The sequence below is a fragment of the Colias eurytheme genome, chromosome 27, assembly GCF_061535395.1.
Source record: "Colias eurytheme isolate Ceu_HAF_F1 chromosome 27, ilColEury1 Martin Lab GWU primary, whole genome shotgun sequence".
In the NCBI taxonomy this organism is placed as follows: domain Eukaryota; kingdom Metazoa; phylum Arthropoda; class Insecta; order Lepidoptera; family Pieridae; genus Colias; species Colias eurytheme.
In genome coordinates, this window is record NC_143006.1 from 5,314,952 (window position 1) to 5,341,699 (window position 26,748).

Sequence of the window (26,748 nt, forward strand, 5' to 3'; positions counted from 1 at the left end):
TATCATCTACAGACCGCCGCGCCTCCTTGGTACAGTGGTTGACGCGTGAGCGAAAATCGATCAGTGAAACAGATGTATAATGCATCTGCCCCTTACCCCACTTGGGGACATGGGACTTCACTTATATCATCTACAGACTAGTTAAAGCACGACCGACGAAAATTCATCTTCAAAAGAAATAGGTATTTTTCCCGTTCCTGCAATATTTTTTATTGACGACTACGCTATGAAATACAAAAACGAACCCACCTGAACCTGATATAAGCTCTTTGAAACTCTTCAGGTTTTTTTTTTGTTTATTGTACAATATGCGCTTGGCCACAATCTCGCCTGATGGTAAGCTGAGATGTGGCCTAAGATGGAGCGCGCTTCCCTAGAATGTACCTGTTCACTCTCCTCTTGAAGACATAATGTGTTGTACGCTGCGCCCCGTTGTTTTACCCCCATTGCAACTCTCCTTTTGGCCTTAGCGTGATGGTATATAGCCTATAGCCTTCCTCGATAAATGGGCTATCAAACACTGAAATCATTTTTCAAATCGGACCCGTAGTTCCTGAGATTAACGCGTTCAACCAACCCAACAAATCTTTCCAATTGGTATAAAGCATAGATATGAAATTAAACAGGTTATATTTCCGTTTTTCCAGATGCAGCTCATCATTTGGCACATAAGATCCATGTTCATAAGACGAGAAGACATCGCGCGGCTACTGGTATGTTAAATTATTATCTTCTACATATTTTCTACTTGACCATGATTGGAATAGAATCTAGAAGTAATAAGCTAAATATTGCAAAATATAAAGTTGAAAATTGTCTTTCTCTCTTCTTGTGTTATCTATTTTCAGCGATCTCGTTGAAAATAAGTGCAGTCAGATATATAATTATAATATTTTGTACATTGCGATATAAATGTTTTGAAACTGTTGTTTATGACACCACCGTTTTAAGAAGTTGTATGAAATACTAGCTGCGCTTCGCGGTTTCACCCGCACGGCTCCGCTCCTGTTGGTCTTGCCTATAGCCTTCCTCGATAAATGGGCTATCTAACACCGAAACAATTTTGCAAATCTGAGTTTCTGAGATTAGTGCGTTCAAACAAACAAACAAACTCTTCAGCTTTATAATATTAGTATAGAATATAGATCGTATAGATTATTGTATATTCTTTGGTAGTTACTGGGTACTATAACATGGAAACAACATTAATATAATTTAGTTTAGAAGAATAAAACATACCAAATAAGCAGTTATTCATCTTACCTTTAAGTTTTTTTTCACACCTCGAACAAATTGGGCAAATAGTGACCTAACTTTATAGAATTGCACTCTTTTCTCGATAGATGGCGAGCTTCACTTCGAACCGGCGCCATATAACAAGAAATTGGAGCTCAACGGAGTCGGCAAGATACACTGTAAGGTGGCTGGTGGTGTCGCTCCCACGGTGCAATGGTTTTTGGTAAGAGAACTTAACTTTAACTCAAACTCAAACATAATAAATGTTTCAATTAGACTTCTTCTAGAAGCACTTTTGAATCGTCATAACATATTTTTAACATTTACCACCGATTCGGAAAGCAGAAGGAGAAGAACTGGCAAGAAAATCGCTCAATTTATTTATTTATTTAAAACACACACTAACATTACAGTTTCCCAATAAGATAGTTATCATATTACATTTTATTTTTACAACATATGTAAAATAATGATGAAAATATAACTACTCATTCGAAATAAACGTCTGTATCGGAATATATCAAGATCAAAAAAATATTAGACGTGACAGACGTATTAGTACACCGTAATTCAGTAAAATCCTATAAAATAACACATCTATTATTTGTTAAAAGCTAATTCATAAAAAAGTACCTGTAAATTAAAAAGCGCTAAGAAAAGAGAAGAGTTAAACAACCGACTTAAAAGTAGTTCCATTTTTAATTTCAAGGAAATACCATATAAACAAAGCAACTATTAAAAATCTGAATCAGTAGTAGAAAAAAAAGAAGCAGTAGATAAACTTGAAAAATAATCAATTCCAGAACGACTCAGACGCGCTTCCCGAAGGCGTGACGTCATCGAACGGCACGCTCCTCATAGCGGAAGCGAAGCGGGAACACGCGGGACAGTACACTTGCAAGGCGGTGGATGGCGAAAAGTCTATTGCGGCCAAGATCAGTGTGGATGTTGTTGGTATGTATGTATGTATGGAGTGACGTCATCGAACGGCACGCTCATTGTGGAATCTCTAAATAAATAAAGAAAAAATGGAGACAAGTATTTTATGAAAAAACTATGTAAAACATTCTTTAAAATAAATTAATTGATTTCAAAAAGTAAAAAATGAAGTGTCGCTATATTATATCATATGTATTTTATTTGTAAAAAGTTTGCTTTACTTTGTATTGAATATCGTATCAAAATTCTAGCTCAATCGATGTCCAATTGTTTGTCCCAAGTGCCATCTAAAATCATATCTCTCCCATACATACTATTCAAACAGATCAAATTAATTTATTTATTTATTTATTCATCCGCAGTGGCCCCGCGAGTTCTAGAACCGTCGAACGGGCAACAGATACACGTTCGTATAGGCGACAACATATCGCTCAACTGTCGCGCCATAGGCGACCCGCCGCCAACTGTGCACTGGGATAGGAACAGGACCATATTAAGTAGCCAGAGTGAGTATTTATTTATTTATTGTGATGCCAGAATACAAACAAAACTTATTCTAAAAAAAAGACGGGTTGGAGTGCCGGCAGAAGTGAAAACTTGATTATTAACGTTCAGCATGTTTGATATTTTGGAATGGTATCCGTCTTACGCATGGAATATAAGGGCTAAAAAAAAAAAAATACATCCGTCTTACGCTTTTTCGATCAGGCCACGTGTCCTGACGCGAGTTTAAGATTTTATACCCAACGCCGCTAAAGAAGTTTTCACTTCAAAAACAGAACAGAAGGCGACCTTATCACTTAAGAGTGAAGAGTATATGTGGTAAAGTTATATGGGTACAGGTATACGTGCGTATAGGCGACAATATATCGCTCAACAGGAATAGGACCATATTGAGTAGCCAGAGTGAGTATAAGTGCTAAAGTTCTAAGGCAACAGGTAAACTTGCGTATAGGCGACAATATATCACTCAACTGTGCACTGAACAGGACCATATTGAGTAGCCAGAGTGAGTATAAGTGATAAAGTTCTATGGCTACAGGTAAACGTGCGTATAGGCGACAACATATCGCTCAACTGTGCACTGAACAGGACCATATTGAGTAGCCAGAGTGAGTATAAGTGATAAAGTTCTATGGCTACAGGTAAACGTGCGTATAGGCGACAACATATCGCTCAACTGTGCACTGAACAGGACCATATTGAGTAGCCAGAGTGAGTATAAGTGATAAAGTTCTATGGCTACAGGTAAACGTGCGTATAGGCGACAACATATCGCTCAACTGTGCACTGAACAGGACCATATTGAGTAGCCAGAGTGAGTATAAGTGATAAAGTTCTATGGCTACAGGTAAACGTGCGTATAGGCGACAACATATCGCTCAACTGTGCACTGAACAGGACCATATTGAGTAGCCAGAGTGAGTATAAGTGATAAAGTTATAGAACTTTATCACTTATACTCACTCCGGCTATCTATACGCCCTTTTACCTGTAGCCATACTGCCATAGGGTTACAGGTAAACGGGCGTATAGGTGACAACAGCATATTTATCGATATCTGAATCTGTATCAAATCCGTATCAATCTGCAGCAACTCAAACATTTATTTAGAACAACTTATTTGGAAAAAGTTTTTTTTTTTAATTCAATTTAATTTATTAATATTTAACAATTTCAGATGAGGATGTTGAGGTAGAAAATGGAACAAACGCATCCACTGCAAGGTGAGTTAAAAATAAACCTATAATAATAACTACTAAAAAGTCTAAAACATTATATGTATTAATATTATTTTCCAAGATTCACCTTTCCTCATAAAAAATGTTATAATAATCGGTAAAGTAGCACTACTTTGTTCACAAACAGTGTGACACGATGATCCTACAGTAGTAAATAATAAATATCATTGATTGGAAAGTGTGTGTGTTAGAAAGTCCTACTTACACAATTGTAAATTGTTTGCCAATGCAAAAGAGTGATTTTATGGTATAATTTTTGTATCATCTTTTTTTATCGTCAAATATCTCAATTCCATAGGAATTTTCTTTTACTATGCGTACAAAAATCTGCTTTTTTCATCCAAATACCTTCAACCAAAAAAATCAATTTATATGTCGGAGAATTTAAATAACTCTCCATAATCTATACTAATATTATAAAGAGGAAAGGTTTGTAATTATGTATGTATGTATATGGTTTTCACGCATAAACTACTGGACCGATTTTGATGAAATTTGGCACATACAATCTTTAGACCCTGAGAAAGAACATAGGCTACCTTTTATTGCGAAATATTTACCACGGGCGAAGCCGGGGCGGACCGCTAGTTAATTATAATTAGGTAGATATGTGAAATAATATTAAATAATGACTCAGTGCGCACACCTTGCGCGGTCGATGGTAGTACCGAGACTATATCACAGTATTACCATTATTTCCTACAGTAGTGCGACGAATGTACTTGTGCAGAGAAACGGAGGGGAACTGGCGGGGGTCGGGCGACGCGGGCCGCGTAAAGCAAACACGCTTAGTTTGCTTTACCTAGCGCGAAAGGACGATGTGTAATAATTTTATTATACATAGGTACTTACATATTCTATTATGGCGCGCACAAACTGTTCGGTTTACGGATGTAAATCTACATTGAAATCCCAGAAGGAAACAATATTTCAGAAAGATTGTATTAATTGTATCTGTTGAATTAAAATCAAAGCTATGTATATGTTGTCCTCATTATTTTCTAATCAGATTGTACATCCCAATGCGAATGCATTACTTAGTTACATGTTATAATATACAATTAAGAACATCCAAAAATAAAGTGTCCACGTAAATAATATTTAGCAGTGCAATATCTGTAATTATATATTAATGAACAAATAATTACATCAGATTTAATAATCGCAATTATTTTGAATGTACATATGAATAAATGATTTCATCATAATATTAATAATCACAATTGTTTTATTTCCCATTTGTTGCAACCCTAGCGTATTTTCGTGTGGCAGCGTAATAACCTACGCTGGCGGCGGCATCGCGCGACATCAAAGGCGATTCCTTACTGTAGGAAATAATATTGTAATACTGTGACTATATCATCGAGCTACTGACTCAAGGAATATAAACCATAGCATGGCCCGTAAGCCCATGCATTTCATATCAATTCAATATCGACACTATGTTGTACATCATAGAGTACATTGTAATAGGAAGGTATAGCCACATAATAACTACTCTGTTACAATTCTCTCACATATACATAATTTTATTTCCCAGAATACTCCTCCTAACGAACGGTACGTTACTAATACGTAATGTGACGGAACAAGACGCGTACCGATACGGATGTACCGCGGGCAGCGCCGCGGGATTGTCTAGAGCTGAATTGGAGCTTATTGTTCATACAGGTAAGTTAAGTTTAAGAGGAGGCTCCCTAAATTTTATGTGAATTTGCATTAATATTCCGAAACAGTCACACATACAATCAAAATGGAACTTTAGTATATGATTTATTGGGTCTTTTTCTTTCTATGTACAAAACAGTTACGTAATTGTAACATTTTCGCTCGATTCAAACTCAAACTCAAACTCAAACATTTATTTATTCAATTAGACTTCTTCGAGAAGCACTTTTGAAACGTCAATACATATTTTTACATTTACCACCGATTCGGAAAGCAGTATCTATGGAGAAGAACCGGCAAGAAACTCCATTCATTTTTTTATTCAAAAATTATGCCTTTTTTAAGGATTATTACGTTTTATTTAAGATTTACTTGGACTTTATGTCTAAAATAATGTTGACAGTAAGAAAATATAGTTTACTATCCAATGCCTAGATATTTTTTGTCTAGATCAATAATTATTACTTTAGTTTAGTTTGCGAGCTTGAACGCGATCAAAGAGCGCACGCGATATTCAACTTTATTACGGCTGTGTTAGCGTCTAGCATCGTAGCGGTCTAACCGGTCTCTCAGTGCCAGAAATTACTTCAGAGTGCCTGGTCTTAAGTTAGAATTTTTTCGAGTAGTAAGTTAAGGTATAACTAGTTATGTTCAGAGGTATTTTTTTAACATGGACAATTTTTTTTCAGTAAATCCTAGTGTGATTGCCTAGTTGCTTTGTATATTTGAAACTTTTTTGAAATATGTACATTGTACATATATCAGCTCTATCATATGTACATATATCAGCTCTAACACTTTTTAAAAATTAATATCTTTAACTATTGCTATTGTTGTTTTAAATAGTAAATACACATAGTGCTGTAAGATATCCTTCCAATAAACAAAAATAAAAAATACACCCTACAGATCCGAAATAAAAACAATTATCTCTCAGATATAATGTAACTTAACTAAAAGATTACTTTTCTAGAAACTTGATACTTTACCTATCACTAAAAACAACGATTTTATAAAATTTTATTATAATTTCCCCAGAAAACGACCTCCCTTCACAAGAATCGACAGGAGTGGCTGGCAAAGCGGTTCTCGTCTCCATATCAGTGGCAGCAGCATATATGGTGCTAGTGTTGGCTCTGATGGTCTACTGCAGGAGAAGACGGCTCAAGAGACGGCAGCGGGGTGAGTAGACCGGTCTTTTGTAACTGCTAGCAAGAACTGCAAAAAGAACTAAACTCACAATTGCCTTTTAAAAGGTAATTCATTGAAATTAACACCTTATTTCGCTGCAATAAGGTTTAAAGTCTATCGTATCTTTATTTATCCGTAATCTTTGCCTAATAGATGCGTTGGCAGAGTTTTGTTTCAGACAATTCTTGAGCGTGGTTTTGAGTATAGTTGTTTATTGTACGTCAATGTAAGGAATGTGCAGTGGAGGATAAGGGAAATGAATAAATAAAAATTCATCGACGGTCACACGTCGCTATAAAAACACTTCGTCCAATTCGAAATCGAAATAAAATTCATATTCTCCTTTTTTGAAGTCAGTTGAAAATTACATTTTACTACTGTAGACGTTTAATTTTCTAAAGCTTTAAAAATTAGAAGAAGCCTAGTTTTTCAGGAAACTAAAAACTCTTAAACTCATTATAATCCAAGAATTTCCACCAAAAATTAACTCTTTTAAAAAAAAGCCGGGTTGCACTGGGGGAGTGCCGGCAGAAGTGAAAACTTGATTATTAACGTTGAGCATGTTTGATATTTTGGAATGGTATCCGTCTTACGCTTTTTCGATCAGGTCACGTGTCCTGACGCGAGTTTAAGATTTTATACCCATTACAGAAAAAGTGCTCAACGCCGCTAAAGAAGTTTTCACTTCAAAAACTACTAATCCTACTAACTAAGTAATATAATTATTAAATAATATTCCAGGTGAAAAGGAAGAGTTAGAAATGGTAGAAGGTCGAGAGAAGTTAGTAGAAGATGGGGAAGATAAGAAAGTGCCGCAAAATGGAGTTCCCGTGCATAATGGCCGACTTTTGCATGAGAGGGATAGCGGTATGTATCTGTCAGTCAGTCAGTGACTTAAATATAAATAAATAAATAAATATTTCAGATAATTTTCACACGCGGCATGATCTGATCCCATAGTAAGCTTTCGCTTGTGTTATGGAAACCAGATGGCTGATAAATATAGATATATAATTTTAAATACATACTTATATAGATAATTAACACCCAGACACAGAGCAAACATCTATGTTCGTCACACAAATAATTGCCCCGGGTGGGAATCGAACCCACGACCTCTGGCTTGGAAGGCATGGCCACTACCAACCAAGCCAACCGGTCTGTCGATATATCGAATATAAAGGATCACTTGTGTATCTAATATCTATGGCTAAAATAGATTTTTTTTACAAAATGTAATACATGATTATTAATTAATAAACATTTTTCCAATTTTTTCGTAATTATTAATTAGTAAAAAATGGATATCAAAATGTACGACTAAAAAAAGAGCGTGTGTGCCGACCACACGTGTCACAAGTTAATCTTCTTTAATAAGAAGTAAAAAGATACTATTCGCCTTACTCCATAACGTGACGGTATTTCCATGACGCGACCTTGAAATTTTACCCTCAACGCGAAGTAGTTTCACTTCAATAATATATAAATTTATTTTTCCCAACGCAATAATTTTTGCTCACCCACCTCCTTTAAATGTGTTTCCCTGTTCAAATTAATGGTTGTCTGGAAGAGATCGCTGCCTAGCGATAAGGCCGCCATTTGTACATACTTGCATCTGTTTGTCTTTTTCTGTGTCTTATGTAAATCTTGTGTGTGTGCAATACAGAATTATCTAGATAGATAATTCTGTATTGCACACACACAAGATATCTATCTTTTTATTTTATCCAGATAGATAGATATCTATCTTTTTATTTTATCCAGGCGCAGACGATTCCGAAGTATCTTGTATGTCAAGAATGTCAAAGAAATCGGGGCGATACGATCAATTGTCAATACCAAAGTCTTTGATCACGGAACAAATTATTTTGGGTATGTATTTTTGTCGGAAATTTTATCAAATCTGATTAAATTTTTTTGGAATTGATTTATGATGTTGTTATTAACCGAAATAGCCAATTTTGTGTTCTTTATGTTTAACGTATATCATTCAAAAGCTAGACAAACTTTTTTACGTATTTTAAATCTACTTTGTACTTTAGACGTTCGCGTTGTAAATGTAGGATGTATACATAGTATAAAACAAAGTCTGTCCGTCCCTATGTATGCTTAAATCTTTAAAACTACGCAACGTATTTTGATGCGAATTTTTTAAATAGATAGAGTGGTTCAAGAGGAAAGTTTTAACTTTTATTGTACATATTTTAAGTTTTGTTAAAACAAAAAAAATGAAGTGCAGACAGGTTGTGAGGTCTAGATTTTAAGTAATATTTATTCATTAACAGGTCGTGGCGAATTCGGTGACGTTTGGTTGGCCAAAATAGATTTATTGCAAGTGAAGAAATTGAGAAATAAGGACGACAGTGACACGGAAGCTAAAATCCGACCGATTTTGGTTAAGGCACTTAGTACTAAGGATGAGGTATGTATTTTATAAGGTTTTTGTTATTTTAAGGTTTATTTTTATGTTAGTGAACTTGTGTATAAATTAAAATTCTGATATTTTTTTATACGGTCGTTTATATATTATAAATGACCGTTCTTTTTTGTTTAATGCGCGAAATCTATAAAAAAATCTTGTAAAATGTCGTCTAATGCGCGTTAAGAGTCAAATTTCAAGGTCGCATCATGGCAATACCGTCACGTCATGGAGTAAGGTGACGATTCAAAGATACCAACTTTGAATCTTGCCAAAGATGTCACTTTTGACACGTGTACTTACACACAGACTCTTTTATTTCTAAAAAAAAAAATGTTTGTGTACACACGTAGGAAGTGAAACTTCTTTATGACCTTATTTTTTCAAAAAATAATTTACTATATGCAACTTTACAGAAATACGTCGAATCACGCGTGGTAGGGATAAGAAAAAGATGGCGCGTAACGAAAAAATGTTACACTAAATTTTTTTCCAACCCCGATAAAAAAGTTTCACTTCAAAAAAGCACTTCATCATGAATAAATTTTCAACTACTTTAGGACTTTTTTAAAACTAAAGGTCTCCATCTTATTTTACTTATCATAGAGATTTTTTTTGCCACCATGTACATAAATATTTTTTCATACTAAAATTAAACATTTTTTTTTACAGACACAATTAGCAGAATTCCGTAGACAACTAGAGTTATTCCGTAATGTCCGACACGAGAATATATCTCGTATTTTTGGTTTATGCAATGAATCTGAACCGCACTATATGGTATTGGAACATACGGACTGGGTGAGTTATCTATCTTAATATGTATATATAAATCTCGTGTCACAATGTTTGTCCTCAATGGACTCCTAAACCACTTAACCGATTCGCGCACCATGTGCAGTTCGATCCAACTTGAGAGATAGGATAGTTTAAACATGTAGGTACCACGGGCGAAGCCGGGGCGAACCGTTAGTACTAATATTATAAAGCTGAAGAGTTTGTTTGTTTGAACGCGCTAACCTCAGGAACTACTGGTCCGATTTTAAAAATTCTTTCGGTGTTGGATAGCCTACTATATAGATATAGATAATACTTTTTCATTTTTACAAATGATCAAAATTTATAATACGTTCAAAAATACATTTTTATGGCAAAAAAGCGTCGTTTTTTATTTGTCGTATTTAGCAACTCAGGGTCCCAAAACACAAGTATTTCACTTAGTTTGGGACTCACTGTCGTACCTACATTAATTGTAAAATATAAATGGACAAATAAATTTATTTCATTTTATTGAACTTACAAGCATTCGATACCTAATGCAACAAACATTTAACCTACAGGGTGATCTAAAAACGTTCCTAATCGCGACCCGCACGGACGAAGAGAACGCAGAATACGTAGCGCGAGTGGGCTCGTCCCACGCGTTGCCCAAACCTGCCCACGCTGTCCCACCGCTGGGACACTTGCACAGGGCAGTTTTGGGCCAGCAACTAGCTAGTGCGGGTAGCAAGATAGCCAGCAAACGGGCTACGCACCGGTGAGTTTATATATGGGTTGGTAGTAGCCCTGCCTTCCAAGCAAAAAATATTTGGAAAATATTTGTGTGATGAACATAGATGTTTGCTCTATGTCTGGGTGTTAAATATCTATAAAAGTATTTATTTAAAATTATATATGAATGTGTATCAGCCATCTGCTTTCCATAACACAAGCGAAAGCTTAGTATGAGATCTGGATCGTGCCGTGTGTGAAAATTGTCCTGAAATATTTATATTTATATGGGACAGGTGGCTCACTGTCCCACTGCTGGGACACTTGTTTATCTATATATTTATCTATAGAAGAGCAGAGGCTAGCCTTAATTAAAAGGGTTCTCTTCCAGACTAAACACTGTGTAATAGTGGTACAAATACATAAACATTTTAAAATTGGCTGCATAAAGCAATGCGAGATCAATTCCCGAACGAAGAATTTTTATTTGTTAAATGCAGTTAAGTATGCAGTTTTAATCGATGACCCATGTCGTTAAAAAAAATATTCATGTCTCATACTTTCAAACGTTCCAGTTCTGACCCATCTAAATGTTACATCCTGTATATTTGGCACCAGTTTTGTAAACTTGGACAAAAATCTATATCGCTCTTAATATTTTGCAAGGAAAAAAATTTGAAACTCAAAAACACGTAAACGTAATTACCTGAAAAATTATTTACCTGTACACATAACTAAATTACCTATTACCTCTTTCAGTGATATATCGGCTCGGAATTGTCTGATCACATCGCAGTTGCAACTCAAGCTATCTTTCCCAGCTTTGTCTAGAGGCCCACATTCACAGGAATATTATAAGATGCACGATCAGGTAATTATAATTATATCTGTACTTATACTTGTACCTATATCTGTCACTATCTATTGATATCTGCATCTACATATTTATCACTATAAACCCGAATACTTCCCGTTCCCGTGGGATTTCCGGGATAAAACCTGTCCTATGTGTTAATCCAAGTTACCCTCTATATGTGTGCTAAATTTCATTGTAATCGGTTCAGTAGTATTTGCGTGAAAGAGTAACAAACATACACATACTTACATTCATCCTCACAAACTTTCGCATTTACAATATTAGTAGGATTATTTTATAATTGTGTATATTAATATGATAACATACAGGCTACCGCACAAATGTTCCTTATATCTATAATAACGAAATAAAATATAATTTTTCATACATAATAAATTTCAGGTGATACCGCTCCGTTGGTTGCCGCCAGAGTCTGTTCTAGAAGGAGATTATTCGTCTAAATCTGATGCTTATATGTTCGCAGCTACTATATGGGAGGTAATAATAATAATCTTAATATATATAAATCTCGTGTCACAATGTTTGTCCTCAATGGACTCCTAAACCACTTAACCGATTATAATAAAATTCGCACACCATGTGCAGTTCGATCCAACTTGAGAGATAGGATAGTTTAAACATGTAGGTACCACGGGCGAAGCCGGGGCGGACCGCTAGTTATTATATAAAAATGAGTTTATTTTTTTTTTATTATAATATACTAGCTGTGCTCCGCGGTGTTACCCGCCGTGCTCCGCTCCTGTTGGTCTTAGCGTGATGATATATAGCCTATAGCCTTCCTCGATAAATGGGCTATCTAACACTGAAAGAATTTTTCAAATCGGATCAATAGTTCCCGAGATTAGCGCGTTCAAACAGTCAAACTCTTCGGCTTTATAATATTAGTATAGATTAGCTTTTAGAAAAAGCGGGCAAAGCCACGGGCGGAAAGCTAGTTTATTATTATTTGATTATATTAAAATTTAATTGATTTCAGATTTACACAAAGGCGGAGTTGCCATTTGCGAAATTGAACGATAACTCAGTGCTAGAGAGAATCAAAAATGGTTCCCTCGAATGGACGGTCCCGGATTCGATGCCCGACAAATTGGGAGCGCTGCTTGTAAGCAAAATATGTTTTATTTATAATAAAAAATTAAAAAAAAATTTTTTTTGGAGTGAAATTTTTTGCTTAAAAAACTTTTGTTTTGATGATGATTGAAGTGATAGTTGATTTTTTAGTGTGATTGTAAAAAAACAAATATATTTTTTTTAATTTGAACTTGAAATTACAAAAAAAATACTAAAATTGCCTGCTTATTCCCATGAATTATCATTATATATTTGTATTATTTGCGTTGAAATCTTTAAAAACTAATAAAAAAATAATATTTTTTTATCACAGAAACGTTGCTGGAACAAAGTACCGACAGACAGACCTCAATTCACTGAAATATTCGAAGAAATGACGAATATAGTTCAAGAAATAACCGCGGAAAATGGATCGCAACATTCAAAGAGCGATTTGAACGAATGAACGGTTAAGTTACAGTGACCGGTGACGAGAAATGGATGGGTAATCGGAGTTTCTAAATAAATATTACGTTTTATAAGTATTTAGAATGTCACGTATAGGAAGTAACATTTTGCACTCAATTGTATTTGTCAATTGTAAATATCGATATAGGTGGTTAAGCAATGTTACGCGCGGTTATATTGTGGATGGGTGACCGATGCGTAGATACAATTGTAACTTGCAGAATAAAATTATATTACATAGGAATGTATGAATACACTTGTCGCGTTTTGGCTATCTCTACCAGACAATACTGTGTGCAATGAAGATATTTTAAGTTTTTAATAACTTGGTTTGAGATAATTAGATTGCATAGAAAATGTATGAAACACTTGTCACTTTTTGGTTATCTCTACCAGACAAGACTGTGTGCAATGGAAATAATTTAGTTTATAAATAAGTTGGTTAAGCAACTATACATCAAGTCCAAAGTCTGATGGGTGACCGCGTTTCAAAACGCCGGTTAGTTTTAATTACAATTATAGATAATAACTTTAAATTTTAACTTTGACGTTTATACAAGCTTAATTATGAAAGTATTTAAAAATAATTGATTCACAAGAAATCTCATTTTATTCGACATAAGACTGTATATTTCTTAAAATGTAGGTACGGTAAGTTATGGATTTTTTATTTTACTAGTGGTGAGCCCCGGCTTGGTCTGTGGTACATATTTACGTTTTCTCTGCATAAGAACCATCCTCGTACTTCAAGGAATATTTAAAAAAAAGAATTAACGAAATCGGTTCAGCCGTTCTCGAGTTTTGCGCTTACCAACACATTTTGCGATTTATTTTTATTACATGGAAGATTTATGTTTTTGCAAATGTCGCAGATAAGTTTTATGTATTCTACAATATCATGAAATTATACAAAACATAATAATTCAAAAACTGCAATTTATAAAATTGAGTGAATAAGTATGAAAGTAATAAAAAAATGTGTGCGTGTATTAGTGTACACACGTAAGAAGTGAAACTTCTTTATGACCTTATTTTTCAAAAAATAATTTACTATATGCAACTTTACAGAAATACGTCGAATCACGCGTGGTAGGGATAAGAAAAAGATGGCGCGTAACGGAAAAATGTCACGCGTAACGGAAAAATGATATACTAAATTTTTTTCCAACCCCGATAAAGAAGTTTCACTTCAAAAATAAATAATGCTCTGCAGAAGTTATTCATGTATAAACATAATTATGAAAAAAACAAGTGATTTACATATAAATTTTGTGTCACTATGTTTGTAACCAAGTAATAACTTCACCGCTAACGATTATTAAGACTTTTTTGGGTAAATTTGCGGCTACAACAAACAGCTATTATATTATACATATTTGTATTTACTATTTAAAAAAATCCATAACTTACCCATATTAGATTTTTTTATTTATTTAATAACTCAGCCCCCGGAACCATTGTGTCTGGGACCGATCGGACCGCTTGGGGCTCAATGGGTTAAACATGTCCTAGTTTTAGTCATTTTGATGCATTTACATTTTGTATTGTATTTTATAAGTTTTGTATTCTAGATTTCTATAGCATTTAATAGTTTTGTAACAATTATTACTTACATTTTTATATACAACTAGCTTCCGCCCGCGGCTTCACCCGCGTGGTGTTTTGATGAAAGGTAGCCTATGTTCTTTCTCAGGGTCTAAAGATTGTCTGTGCCAAATTTCATCTTAATCCTTTGAGAGGTTTAAGCCGGAAAGCGTAACAGACAGACTTTCGCATTTATAATATTAGTAGGGATTTAATTTATCATATACAGCCTGATTTTTAATGAGATTTTTAATAATTCGTGGGGTAAGTACATAAGTTAATATTGTTAAAAATCGATCTTTCTTTCACATATATTTTAACGTCGATGTTAGAAACAATGTATAAATTATACCATATTTGAAGAAATAATTATGTAAGTGGTTATGACTTCTTTTTGTTTACTAGAAGATTTTCTGAAATAATCATTTAAAAGATCACTCTGTATATGTATTTTTTTAATATTAACAACGATAGAATTCATACAAAAATATACATTTTTGAAGTGAAACTTTTATAGGCGCGTTGAGAGTAAAATTTCAATGTCGCAATACCGTCACGTCATGGAGTGAGGCAACGATTTTGGTATCTTTGAATCTTGCCAATGAAGTTTCACTTCTAACAAGTGTGCTCAGTACACACGCTCTTTTTTATTATTTAGTGGTTTTTATAAATTATAAATATCTCATATAAATATAAAATTAATTATGCTATATTAAGTAAAAGCAATTTAAAAATATACAACGAGTATTATGTAGTTATTAGTTTTTGTATGTTTTAAAACGATTTAGTTTCAAAACGGCTAATCGGTTTTTGATAAAACTTTAATTTAATGAACGTTAAATCGATGTCAATAAGAAACGGGAATCGTTTTAAAATATATTAAGTGTATTCTTGTAGATTTTGCATTTATTGTAGATTGTATAAGTTGTATATTGGTTATACTGTGTTAGTGACTTGTATACTTATAAATAAGTTGTATACAACACTTTTATATACTTTTAATATTATAAAGCTAAAGAGTTTGTTTGTTTGTTTGAACGCGCTAATCTCAGGAACTAATGGTGCGATTTGAAAATTTATTTCGGTGTTAGATAGCCCATTTATCGAGGAAAGTTATAGGCTATATATTATCACGCTAAGACCAACAGGAACGGAGCAAAGCGGGTAAAACCGCGGGGCACAGCTAGTTACATAATATTTTCACTATATTTATTATTTTACTGATATTTAAAAAAAAACTTATAAATAATGGCTTTAAGGAAAATAAACTAGTCAATTCGAAAGAAATTTAATTTAAATATTTCGTTTAAATTTTATTGAGTAAATCAATTTTGATGATTTTCCTTATATTGAAAGTTAGTGTTTCTCATGTCCCATTAATTATCAAGATTTTGCTTATTAATATTTGTTGTTGACTCCTGTGAAAATGATACAAAAACTTAATAATTTTTTCAGAACATCTTTTCTTAAAAAATAATTGATGTAAGCACTTATTTTTAAGTTAACCAAGTTAAAAATAAAGTATAACCAATGTACTTAGACATACTTAGCTTAAGATAAAAACCGTCAGCTAAATGAAACTGCCAATCTGTATAAAGTTTAGCGATTAAGACTGATGAATAGCCATTTTAGTGTAACTTTGTGTAACTTAGTGATACTCTAGTGTAAGTTAGTGTTATTTTAGTGTAACTTAGTGATACTTTAGTGTAAGGTGTATCGTCCAAAATTTGTGAAATCTCTCGTCCTATTCGAATCGAAATTATGTAGGTACGGTCAGCAAGTAAATGCTTTTTAGATTTAATTACTTTTTAAATATCTTATGAAAATTGTAAGGCCTATTATTGATTTGATATATGTAGTAGGTATTGGTGTTTTTTTGTGTTCGTCTTTTAAAAAATAGAATTTTTTTACACTTTAATTTCCATGTATATTGATGAAATTAATAAAACAACTATTTTTTTTATTAATTTTAAATCAATAAGTAAATTGAAAAAAATAATCTTTTTTGGAAATTACTTTCTTTAAAAAAATGTGTAAAAATAACATTTCTGACTGTACAGATTAGTTTATATTTGGCTAAAGTCGTGGACATTAGGGTTTATATTGTACATTCTTTGATACCAGATATTGCATTTATAGGTTTTAAGTAGGTTATCTAGGTTTCAAATATATAGAAATAGTTTGTAAGTCGCATCGTATTTATCGAAACAAACTATACTCTAAAATCATCGCGCGTAGATGATTTTAGAGTATAGTTTGTTTCGATAAACATTTTAGCAATGATATTTTAAATAAATGTGTAGATAGATTACCAACACAACATTGGATCTTCAAATGGTACTTACACTAACGCACACACGATTAGACGTTAAAGTGAGATGGCATGATTCAAATATCGTGAGCAAAAAAGAGACAACTGAAGTCGTCAAAATCTGGCTAATTAGCCACATTTTGACATTTCCGGAGTGCTTATAAGCAATCTACACGTTTATACTTTTAATATCATTGCATTTTAGGATTATGTAGCCAAATATAACGAAACAAAATATTCATTTAGTGAAATAAAAAACAATTTTCTAGTGAGTCTATACTTATAAGCTCTGTGACAAGTGTCATTCAATATGAATTGTTTTTTTGCCGCTCGTACTGTATGTAGAGTTTACAAGTTTTAGACAGAGCAGGCAACAAATTAATTTATACCGGATTTGGATTTTATAATAATTACTATCTCCATATTTAGAAGTCATTAAAACATAGATTTCGATTAAAAACGACAGACTTATCGAAAAAGTAATTTTAGATGTAATGAAGTCATAAAAGTGATCTATTCAAAAATCAGTATGAAATCGATCTCAACATATAGTTTTCTCTATTACACATTGGCGATAGATAGCATGCTATCTCGTTCGCACTTATCTCTTACGAAAATATGTTTTTTTTTTTTATAATTTTAGTATTTAATTCGACAGCTATTATTTTAAATAGAATTTAGTATTTAATTCCTAAAATAATCATTTTTTATATGACTGATACACTTTGATATCATTTTTTCATACGACATTTTAGATTTAGTATGTGTAGGTTGTATTTACAGTTAGCATTTAGTTTTTAGGTTATATACTCGGATATAAGTCAGTTTTAAACTGATAGTTTTTAGTGCCAGATCTTAGTAATTAGGTTTAGTTAACAAGGGGGCGTTCAAGTATTACGTAACGGCAATTTGTTGGGAGGGGGGGAGGGTGTCTCGTAATACGTTACTACGTTTCTGCGGTACAGAAAAAATCAGTGTGTTACAAGGGGGGAATGGGGGGGGGTCAAAAATTGATTTACGTAATACTTGAACGCCCCCTAATCTGTAATTGCAATTAATATTTTATTCGTGGACATAGAAAAATGGGATTTTGTGATCCCCATTTTTTTAGATTTTATTGTAAGATGTTCGCTTGTATTCATTATTTATTTTTTTACTTATGCTCAAAATTGATGAATATGTCAAGAAATAAGGGCAAAATATCATTTATTTATTATGCATTCGAACATTTTTTGCGATGGTTTCAAAATAAACAAGGTCAACACATTAATAAAAAAAATATTGCATTTAACATTTTATGTATTGGATTAAAATACTTATAACCAAATAAGTGTATAAGCGAATATTTTTATTAAAAAGTCAATTTGTACTATTCATTTAAATCTAGTGATAAATTTGTAAAAATGTAAATTTGGCCAATTCGTATCGATGTGCTTCGCTCGGTATTTCATAAATTTTATATCGGCTTGTAATTTTATCTTTTTGTATTATGTCGTATTTAATTTAGTTTTAAGCGATTGTAATCTTTATTTAAGTCTTCGTTAAGACTGAATATTGTATGATTTTTTATATATTTTTAAATAACTTCGTATTAGAAGTGATTGATGAAGGAATTTGCATTGCGAGATTTTTGTAATAAATATTAATCGATGTATAATGGTGTTTTATTTTTTAAATCCTATAGTTTTATTTATAACTAGCCGCGCTCCGCGGTTTTACCTGCAGTGCTCCGCTTTTGTTGGTCTTAGCGAGATCATATATAGCCTGTAGCCTTCCTCTATAAATGGGCTATCTAGCACCGAAAAATTTTTTTTGTGACCAGAAGTTCAAGAGATTAGCGCGTTCAAACAAACAAACTCTTCAGCTTTATTATATTAGTATAGATAGATACATACATTTTTAAATCATTGGCTTGTCTTTTATTTTCTATTTAATACTCAATCTTACACTTATTATTTGAATTAGTTTGAACTACATGACCAAAAATACTGCATGTTTGAGTACTGGGTTCGATCCCCGGTTAAGACTAATAAAAAAATATCTATGTACCTACACAAAAGAAAATCGATCATTGAAACAGATGCATAAGCATAAAGCGCGTTACACACGGTGAAGATGCTATAATATTTTATCTTAAGATACTGTTATATTTTATATTACAGTATCTTAACGCATCCGGTATCAGCGTTCGGACCATCATTTTTGTTTTTGTCATTGCGTACTAAGACTCCTGTAGAACCGCCATCCTGTTACAAATGACCCACAAAATTTCGCGTCATTTGTAACAGGATGGCGGTTCTACAGGGGTGGGTGGTACGCAATGACAAAAAGAAAAATGATGGTCCGAACGCTGATACCGGAAGCGTTAAGATACTGTACCTAATATAAAATATAACAGTATCTTAAGATAAAATATTATAGTATCTTCACCGTGTGTGACGCGCTTAATGGATGCGTATCTATTAGGTACTTACATAATATATGTTTGGGGATATATTTTTCAGGAAACAAATAAAAGTCGCTCAATGATTCCAAATAGTTTATTCAATAAATAACATTAAAACAAGTTTATTCTTCGACTTCGTCCAGGTTTCCGATTTGCGCGTACAATTTCTTCTGAACAGTGAAGAGCTCAGCTACTTCATTTGGGTCCCCCGGAATCTATAAGAAATAATATTATTAATCCTAATATAGAAAATAGTAGAAATTCTATATATTCTGTATTATTTTAGAAGCACGAAAGTTTCATGGTTTGTAAAACCTTATAAATTGTGTAAAAAACCACAATAAGACCTTCCTCTTGAAATCTATTTAAAACCCATTAAAAATTGGTTGCGCAATTTTAACGACCTAAGATCTATCTCTTTTATACTAGGTACCTACCTATTTAGATTATATTTCAATTTCATATTTGACTATATGACTCTGAACTTCATTGCACCGAAAACTTGTGCATTTACATCAATCGATCATAGAGCTAGAGCAAGAGCATTCTTTCGTGATCTTTTAGTGTAAACGAAATCTCGTATTCAGTACCTATTAGTTGTTCAGTATTAGAACATTACATAATCTTTAAGCACTAAGAACAACAAAATAATCTGTTCGCCTCTATCTACGCCTAATCTCTACGCCTGTTTACACTAAAAATTAAAATAATTTGATATAGTGATTAATGGGGTTAGAATGAGCATTCGCTCGTTTGATGTAAATGCATGGTTACAGTCAACCCAGAAATATATAAGTACAACTCGACCAAGCTAAGTTTGCACCTCGCGTCGATTACGTCACACTGACGCTTACGTACGGTCTGCAAAAAAGGATTCGCTATGACTTAAAATAAGTAAACAATTAATGTTTGTTAGACTTTGCGCATTTATTGTTTTGTTTGCAGTTTGCACCTCGTGCAAACTTAGCTTGGTCAAGATATAATGTAACCTTTTCACTGCCATAACACTTCGGTTTCCCCGGTCTGAATATACACAGGCGCTGTTTATGATAAACCACCTGTAATGTAAAATGTATTAAGAAAAATATTAATTTAACTATGACCTTATCTCACCAATAGGTCCGTGTAGTCATCAAAATATAGGTACAAACTACAAACACATAAAATGAAATGTAGGTAAGTACCTATTTACAAAATAGTGTAAAAGAAAAAGAATTTATATAATCCTTCCATGTATTCATTATGATTTAAACTGTGGAGTTTAAAATATATGAACACTGAAGAGAAATATATACCTAATACTAGCTTTCCGCCCGCGGCTTCGCCCGCGTTTTCAGAGAAAACCCCGCATAGTTCCCTTTCCCGTGGGATTTCCGGGATAAAACCTATCCTATCTCTCAAGTTGGATGCACATGGTGTGCGAATTTTATTATAATCGGTTAAGTGGTTTAGGAGTCCATTGAGGACAAACATTGTGACACGAGATTTATATATATTAAGATATGAATAACCTACTTACGTTATGTTTTATTAATTTTAATTATTTATTTTAATTAACTTATAAATTATTCTTGAAACAATAAAATAAAGTTGAAACTCACCTTTGCTGTTTCGAATGGAATATTTTCAAAACTGGTCGCTTTCTAAAATAAATAGAAAATAATATGTCTACAATAATCCTACTAGCAGGGCTTTCTTTATTAAAGGGACATTATATCCCGTACCTATTGCTCCGCTCCTGTTGGTCTTAGCGTGATGCACAGAGCAAGTAATATGCGTGATGATTATATGCGTGCGTGTATAAATATAATATTGCCTTCCTCGATAAATGGGCTATCTAAAACCGAAAGAATTTTTCAAATCGGACCAGTAGTTCCTGACTTAGCGCGTTCAAACAAACAAACTTAGCTTTATACCAAATATTTAAGTACTACGAAGAATTTTTAAATCATGTTTAACTTACAACGTAAATTATTGCTAAAAGGCAAAACAACAATTTGGTCACCGTCATCATCTTCAAACGCAAATTGAGTTGTTTAATTCAACGATAGAAGATTATTTTATGAATCGTAACGAATTTTGCAATTACATTGCTTATTTCATGCTTTCTCTTCAATATAACTATATGTACCTACAAAATATTGCATTTTCAGTTTATACTTTTTACTAGCTGTGCCGCGCGGTTTAACCCGCAGACGAATCCGCGGGTACCTAAAACAAGTATTTGTGAGCTCATGAGTCATGTGTTATTCACCTAAAGATCCATCCAAATCCGTCCAGTATTTTTTCGTGATTTTTTCTGACAAGCTTTCGCATTTATAATATTAGAAAGATAGTATGTAGATACTAGATACTATTGGACGAAATATACCTTTTGACGATCGACTAAAGATCCTATGCTATTTAAACAATTGTTAGGTACTTTCATTCTCATCATCAAAAAAAAACACTATGTCACCTATAATTTGTGATTATGCTAACTCAGAAATTTTAATCCAATGTCAAGCAGTCCAAAGACCAAAGTGTAATTATAATTTGTAAGCAATCTATATGGGAAATAAATAAAACGAACATAGTAAAGTAAGTTTTTAATTATAAAAAAACATAAAAAATAAACATAGAAAAATAAGTTTTAACATAAAAAAAAACATAGAAAAAAAAAAAACATAGAACATAGTAAAATAAGTTTTTAATTATCCTTCCCTATTACTTTTAGGTACCTTTCGTTAAATCTACGTAGAAAGGTACCGCTGTTCCTATGTATGGAATAATTTTGAAAAAAAACATTTGACATTTATTTTCTTATAGTATCTCAGGTAACTACTTAACTACCAAGAAAATAATTGTATACGTAGTATATTAATATAAGTCTGTGGTTTTAATATTCGTGACACGAAAAATAAAACAACCTCTCTTCCTTGCATGTTTCATTATAAGCTTATAATATGAACATAGAAGTAACACGCGCTCTACAGCTTCCTAATAAATAGGTACCTACTCTGAAAAGCTGAAATAGTAGGTACCTGCTTCGAGCAATCCACTATGCACTCCAAAACGGATAAGCCTATTTGAATGTGATTTTACGATTTAAAAGGTTTTTGTGATATGCAAAAGTAACAATTTTAGATATGTATAAATCTTTTTTAAGTACATAATCAAAATAATGAAGTAAAATGAAATAGCTGGTCGAATCTATATTTTTCCTTTACCTGTGCTATGCCTATATGCCATTGCTTTTAACCAAATTTCAAGACTCTGTGTTCAAGGGAAGTACCCTGTAGATTTGATTCCTGTGCGAATGTCGAAATTTGTGAAAATTTTCAGCATTTACGGCTGTGATTGAGTTTGCTTCATTTGCTTAGTTTGATTTTAAAGTGAAACTTTTATTACATCGTCTCAAACTTTTTGGTCTGTGTAGCGCATGTCGCGTGTATCGCGGCTGCCGAGTAGGTATAGGTACCTACTCGGCAGCCGACCGTCGCGCGACATGCGCTACACAAAGCAGTGTTCGGAACCGTTCGAACAGTTTCACTTTTACCGTGGTTTCATAAAAGCACACAACATTTTTTTTCACAGCTTAAAGGGACCATAGACTTGATTATTGTATTTTGTATATGTACATATTTGTATTATAGAAATGGTAGAAATTATTTAAAAGATAAAAGTTTACATAAAAAATCTGCGAGTTGACAAAATATAAAACATCACGTCAACACAAAATCGCAGGTTGCTTATTTCTTTTTGCTCTCAATACAGTTAATGTGTGTTACAGCACAAATGTTTATTTGGACTATTTTGAAATATCTAGGTTTACGACACGTGTGTCTATAAATATAAGGTGTTTTTGTTTGTTATTAATGTCACATCACTCGAGAAATCCATAAAGTTTATAAGTACATAAATTAAGACGTTGCAGTGTAAGAGTTGATGGTGTCTTATACCGCTAAACTAATTTATTCATGCTAGTTCAATATGTGCATTCTAAAAAATAGCTGATCCCATCTGTATGAATACAGATATAGATTTTGGTCTGAAAGAGCACAGACAACATAAAATCAGAACTACGCGAGTGAAGTCGCGGACTCAAGCTAGGTATTTATTTCTTTTCACTATAATATAATATTATGAAACATACCTATATGTAATTGCAAACAAAGTCGCGGGTAAAAGGCAGTTTGTTAATTAAAACAGCATTTCTATGTCTGTTTATTTGACCTAGATTTTTTCACACTTTCAGAAATTCTATGAAGAGCCCAGAAGTTATACATTACCTGCAACAAAAAATGCGTAATTTGCGAAAAATTGTGTATAAATACTTCATTAGTTAGAGAAATCAATATTCGTGAACTATCTTCGGTTTCGAATCTCATCTGTAAGTAATCACTTCTTTTAAATATATCTAATGTATAAATGTTTTTACTAATTTTTAGAATTCTATACACTGTTTAATATTAGAATATTGTTTAAGTCAAATTTCACCCTTAGATTTGTTTATAATTACTGTCTTCAATCCGAATATTTGCACGTTAATAATTTTTTTTGTCCGTTTAATCGATAGGTATGTATTTCAATGAATACTCACCCATCAATGTTTTGGCAAATTTACCTTGTAACACACACCATATCAAAATAAGAAAGTACCTATTTACAAAATGAACACATTTTTTCCTTTTCCAGAATCTGAAAATGGCGTTCAAATTCGTGCTCCTCGTGCTGCCAGCGCTCGCGCTCGCCAAAATAGACATCGAACTTTCTGGAACGTTTGAGAAGAACCTCAACCTCGCCTTCTCCGGCCAGGAAATTGACGTCATCAGCGACACAGAGCGGGAAACCTTCCAATTGACAGACAGCAACTTGAAGAAAGGCGCCGAATTGTACTTTGGCCAATGGCCAGACGACATTTTCGTAAAGAGCCCTACACCTTGGGGTGATCTGTACAGGTCCTACGGGTGGAGACAGGTTTCTAGAACCCTGGTGCCCAAACGAGGTCGCGTTTTATCTATGACAACACAACCCCAGATTGTAATGCAACAGATCTTCGAAAACAACAGCTCTAAACCTGCTTCCTTCAACGTGGGCATCTCACAAGCCGTCCAGAACACAATGAGCTCATCCTGGAGCAAATCTGGCGATTTAACCGTTGGCCAAGAGATCAGCTACGACTTTGACATCGATTTCGTCAATGTAGGTGGTAAAACGTCCTTGGAATTCTCTTCCTCATGGGGAACGAACTCCGAAAAGTCACAGACGATTACCGTCGGTTCTGAATCCCATATGGAGTTAATGTTGACTCCCGGACAATCTGTTTTGGCCGAATTACACGCTACAAGAGGTACTTTGAAGGTGGAAGTTGAATATGAAGCCAGTTTAAGTGGATCCCTCGCTGTGAACTACAATGACCAGTACAGAGACCATCATTTCTGGGCGTTGGATGTCAGAACTGTTATGGCAAAAGCTGGTCTGAACAACGCTTTAATCTCTAAACAAATTATGGAAATCGGCTTCTTCACTAACTCGAAGGTTGTTGTGTTCGATAGGAAGTTCAACACGAAGATCATGGATGTTGTTGTTTGATTTGTAAATATGTAATAAATGGTTTGAATGTGAATGAATTTTTATTTAACGAATTCCTATTTATTAAGTACAGATAGTATAGTCCTACTTCCTACTAATATTATAAATGCGAAAGTTTGTGAGGATGTGTATGTGTGTTTGTTACTCTTTCACGCAAATACTACTGAACCGATTACAATTAAATTACACATATAGAGGGTAACTTGGATTAACATAGGATAAATTTTATCCCGGAAATCCCATGGGAACGGGAACTATTGGACAAATCTGTGAAAACGCGGGCGAAGCCGCGGGCGGAAAGCTAGTATTATATTATCTGTGGTACAGATATTTGATGTGAAATTAACATAGCTTCTTTGTTATAAAGAATTACCTACCTATGACACTTCTCAAACTTTTTTATACATATTTTTTTACACAGTCGGGTAAACAGATAAATAAAACACCATTTATAACAACACACTTTCATTTAAAAATTCTAATCTATGTTACATTGTGTATTATCTTTACATAAACTTAAATAATATTTAAATAAATAACTAACTTATAACTATTATTATATGATAATATAAAATTGACTGACGATCAAACATTTGACTGGCAGAAATCGCCTTAGACGATAAGGCTTTTTACACTGTGTAAACCTATAAATTTTTGAAAGATTTATATTATTGTAGGTAATGTAGTACATAAAGGATAATTTCCTTTCCTACCAGGTTGCCTGGCAGAGATTGCTGTGTAGCAATGGCCTTTAGTATCTTATTAATTTGTACGACATTTCCTACATTGTTTTGTATAATTTTCCTACATTGTTTTGTTGTAAACAAACAAACAAATAAAAATAATTTTGTTTTATTTAATGACGTAAAATAATAATTATTGAAGATATATTTAAAAATAATGAATAATAATATTTGATGACTTGCATTTAACAGCTCAGTAATTAAGTTTTAATCGTCAGTCAATATAACATAAAAAAATTATATTACCTTAATTACTGTACATAATAAAGTAAAATTATCGTTTTTTTGCGAAACATTAATATTTTTTAATATACCTGAAAAATAAAGAATGACGATAGATTTATTATTTTTATAGTTTATACAAGTAAATGCTGATTTTTGTGTTAAATAACAGCCATATAGACTACAGGCCCATGTTGAAAAAGTTATGTTTCATTTGAACCACCAGGTGACCTATCTAGAACGATATAAGAGCATAAAATAATAAGATTCAGCACTATGCCGTTACTTGTCAGCAGTTACAAGCTTAGATAGGTCACCTGGTGGTTCAAATGACCCATAATTTTTTTCAACATGGGCCTGTAGTCTAATATTATTCAATTACCTTCGAGCACTCGATTGAATTTAGAGCATATATTTTAGAGTTATCTTTTTGTAATATAAACCAACAGTCAAGTGACAAGTTTCCAAACATTGAAATTGTTGTTATTTATTTTATTTCTGTTATATTTAAGTAGTAGTTAGCAATTTAGACAAAATTGTTCATTTTTAAATGTCACTTATTACGCACTAATTAATATTTTAACAATTGTTTTAATGTATTGCGTTAGGCAGTTAGTGTTTTCATTTTATTCGATAAGACTTAAGTAATATCTATACTTACAATATCTATAGGAAGCCAATAATCACAAAATCAGACTACTTTCATTTATTTATGACTATTTTTATATTTCCTAATGTATCAAAAATTAACTGAAAAATACCTTATTTAATTTTATATACAGGGTTA

At 33.0% G+C, this 26,748-nt stretch overlaps 2 protein-coding genes and 1 long non-coding RNA gene across 3 annotated transcripts in view; all 3 read left to right on the forward strand.

Moving 5' to 3' along the window:
- LOC149896905 (uncharacterized) overlaps window positions 1-713 on the forward strand; it is a 44,698-nt gene extending 43,985 nt beyond the window's left edge. The window contains exon 3 of the long non-coding RNA XR_016458265.1: window positions 648-713. This is a non-coding gene — a long non-coding RNA (uncharacterized LOC149896905). The remainder of the gene's footprint in view (window positions 1-647) is intronic.
- A 41-nt stretch (window positions 714-754) lies between these two features.
- Window positions 755-13,416, forward strand: LOC149896906 (tyrosine-protein kinase-like otk). Its single transcript, XM_090117077.1, has 16 exons — window positions 755-776; window positions 1,344-1,459; window positions 2,040-2,190; window positions 2,538-2,681; window positions 3,857-3,902; window positions 5,458-5,588; window positions 6,624-6,767; window positions 7,518-7,643; window positions 8,541-8,648; window positions 9,062-9,198; window positions 9,868-9,996; window positions 10,536-10,732; window positions 11,446-11,557; window positions 11,945-12,040; window positions 12,540-12,665; window positions 12,948-13,416. The coding sequence occupies exons 1-16, from the start codon at window positions 755-757 to the stop codon at window positions 13,077-13,079; spliced, it is 1,917 nt and encodes a 638-aa protein (XP_089973203.1). The 3' UTR covers window positions 13,080-13,416.
- A 10,683-nt stretch (window positions 13,417-24,099) lies between these two features.
- On the forward strand, window positions 24,100-24,996 carry LOC149896907 (U-megalopygitoxin(8)-Mc8-like). The gene has a single exon (XM_090117336.1). The coding sequence runs from the start codon at window positions 24,109-24,111 to the stop codon at window positions 24,994-24,996; it is 888 nt and encodes a 295-aa protein (XP_089973462.1). The 5' UTR covers window positions 24,100-24,108.
- The last annotated feature ends 1,752 nt before the right edge of the window (window positions 24,997-26,748 follow it).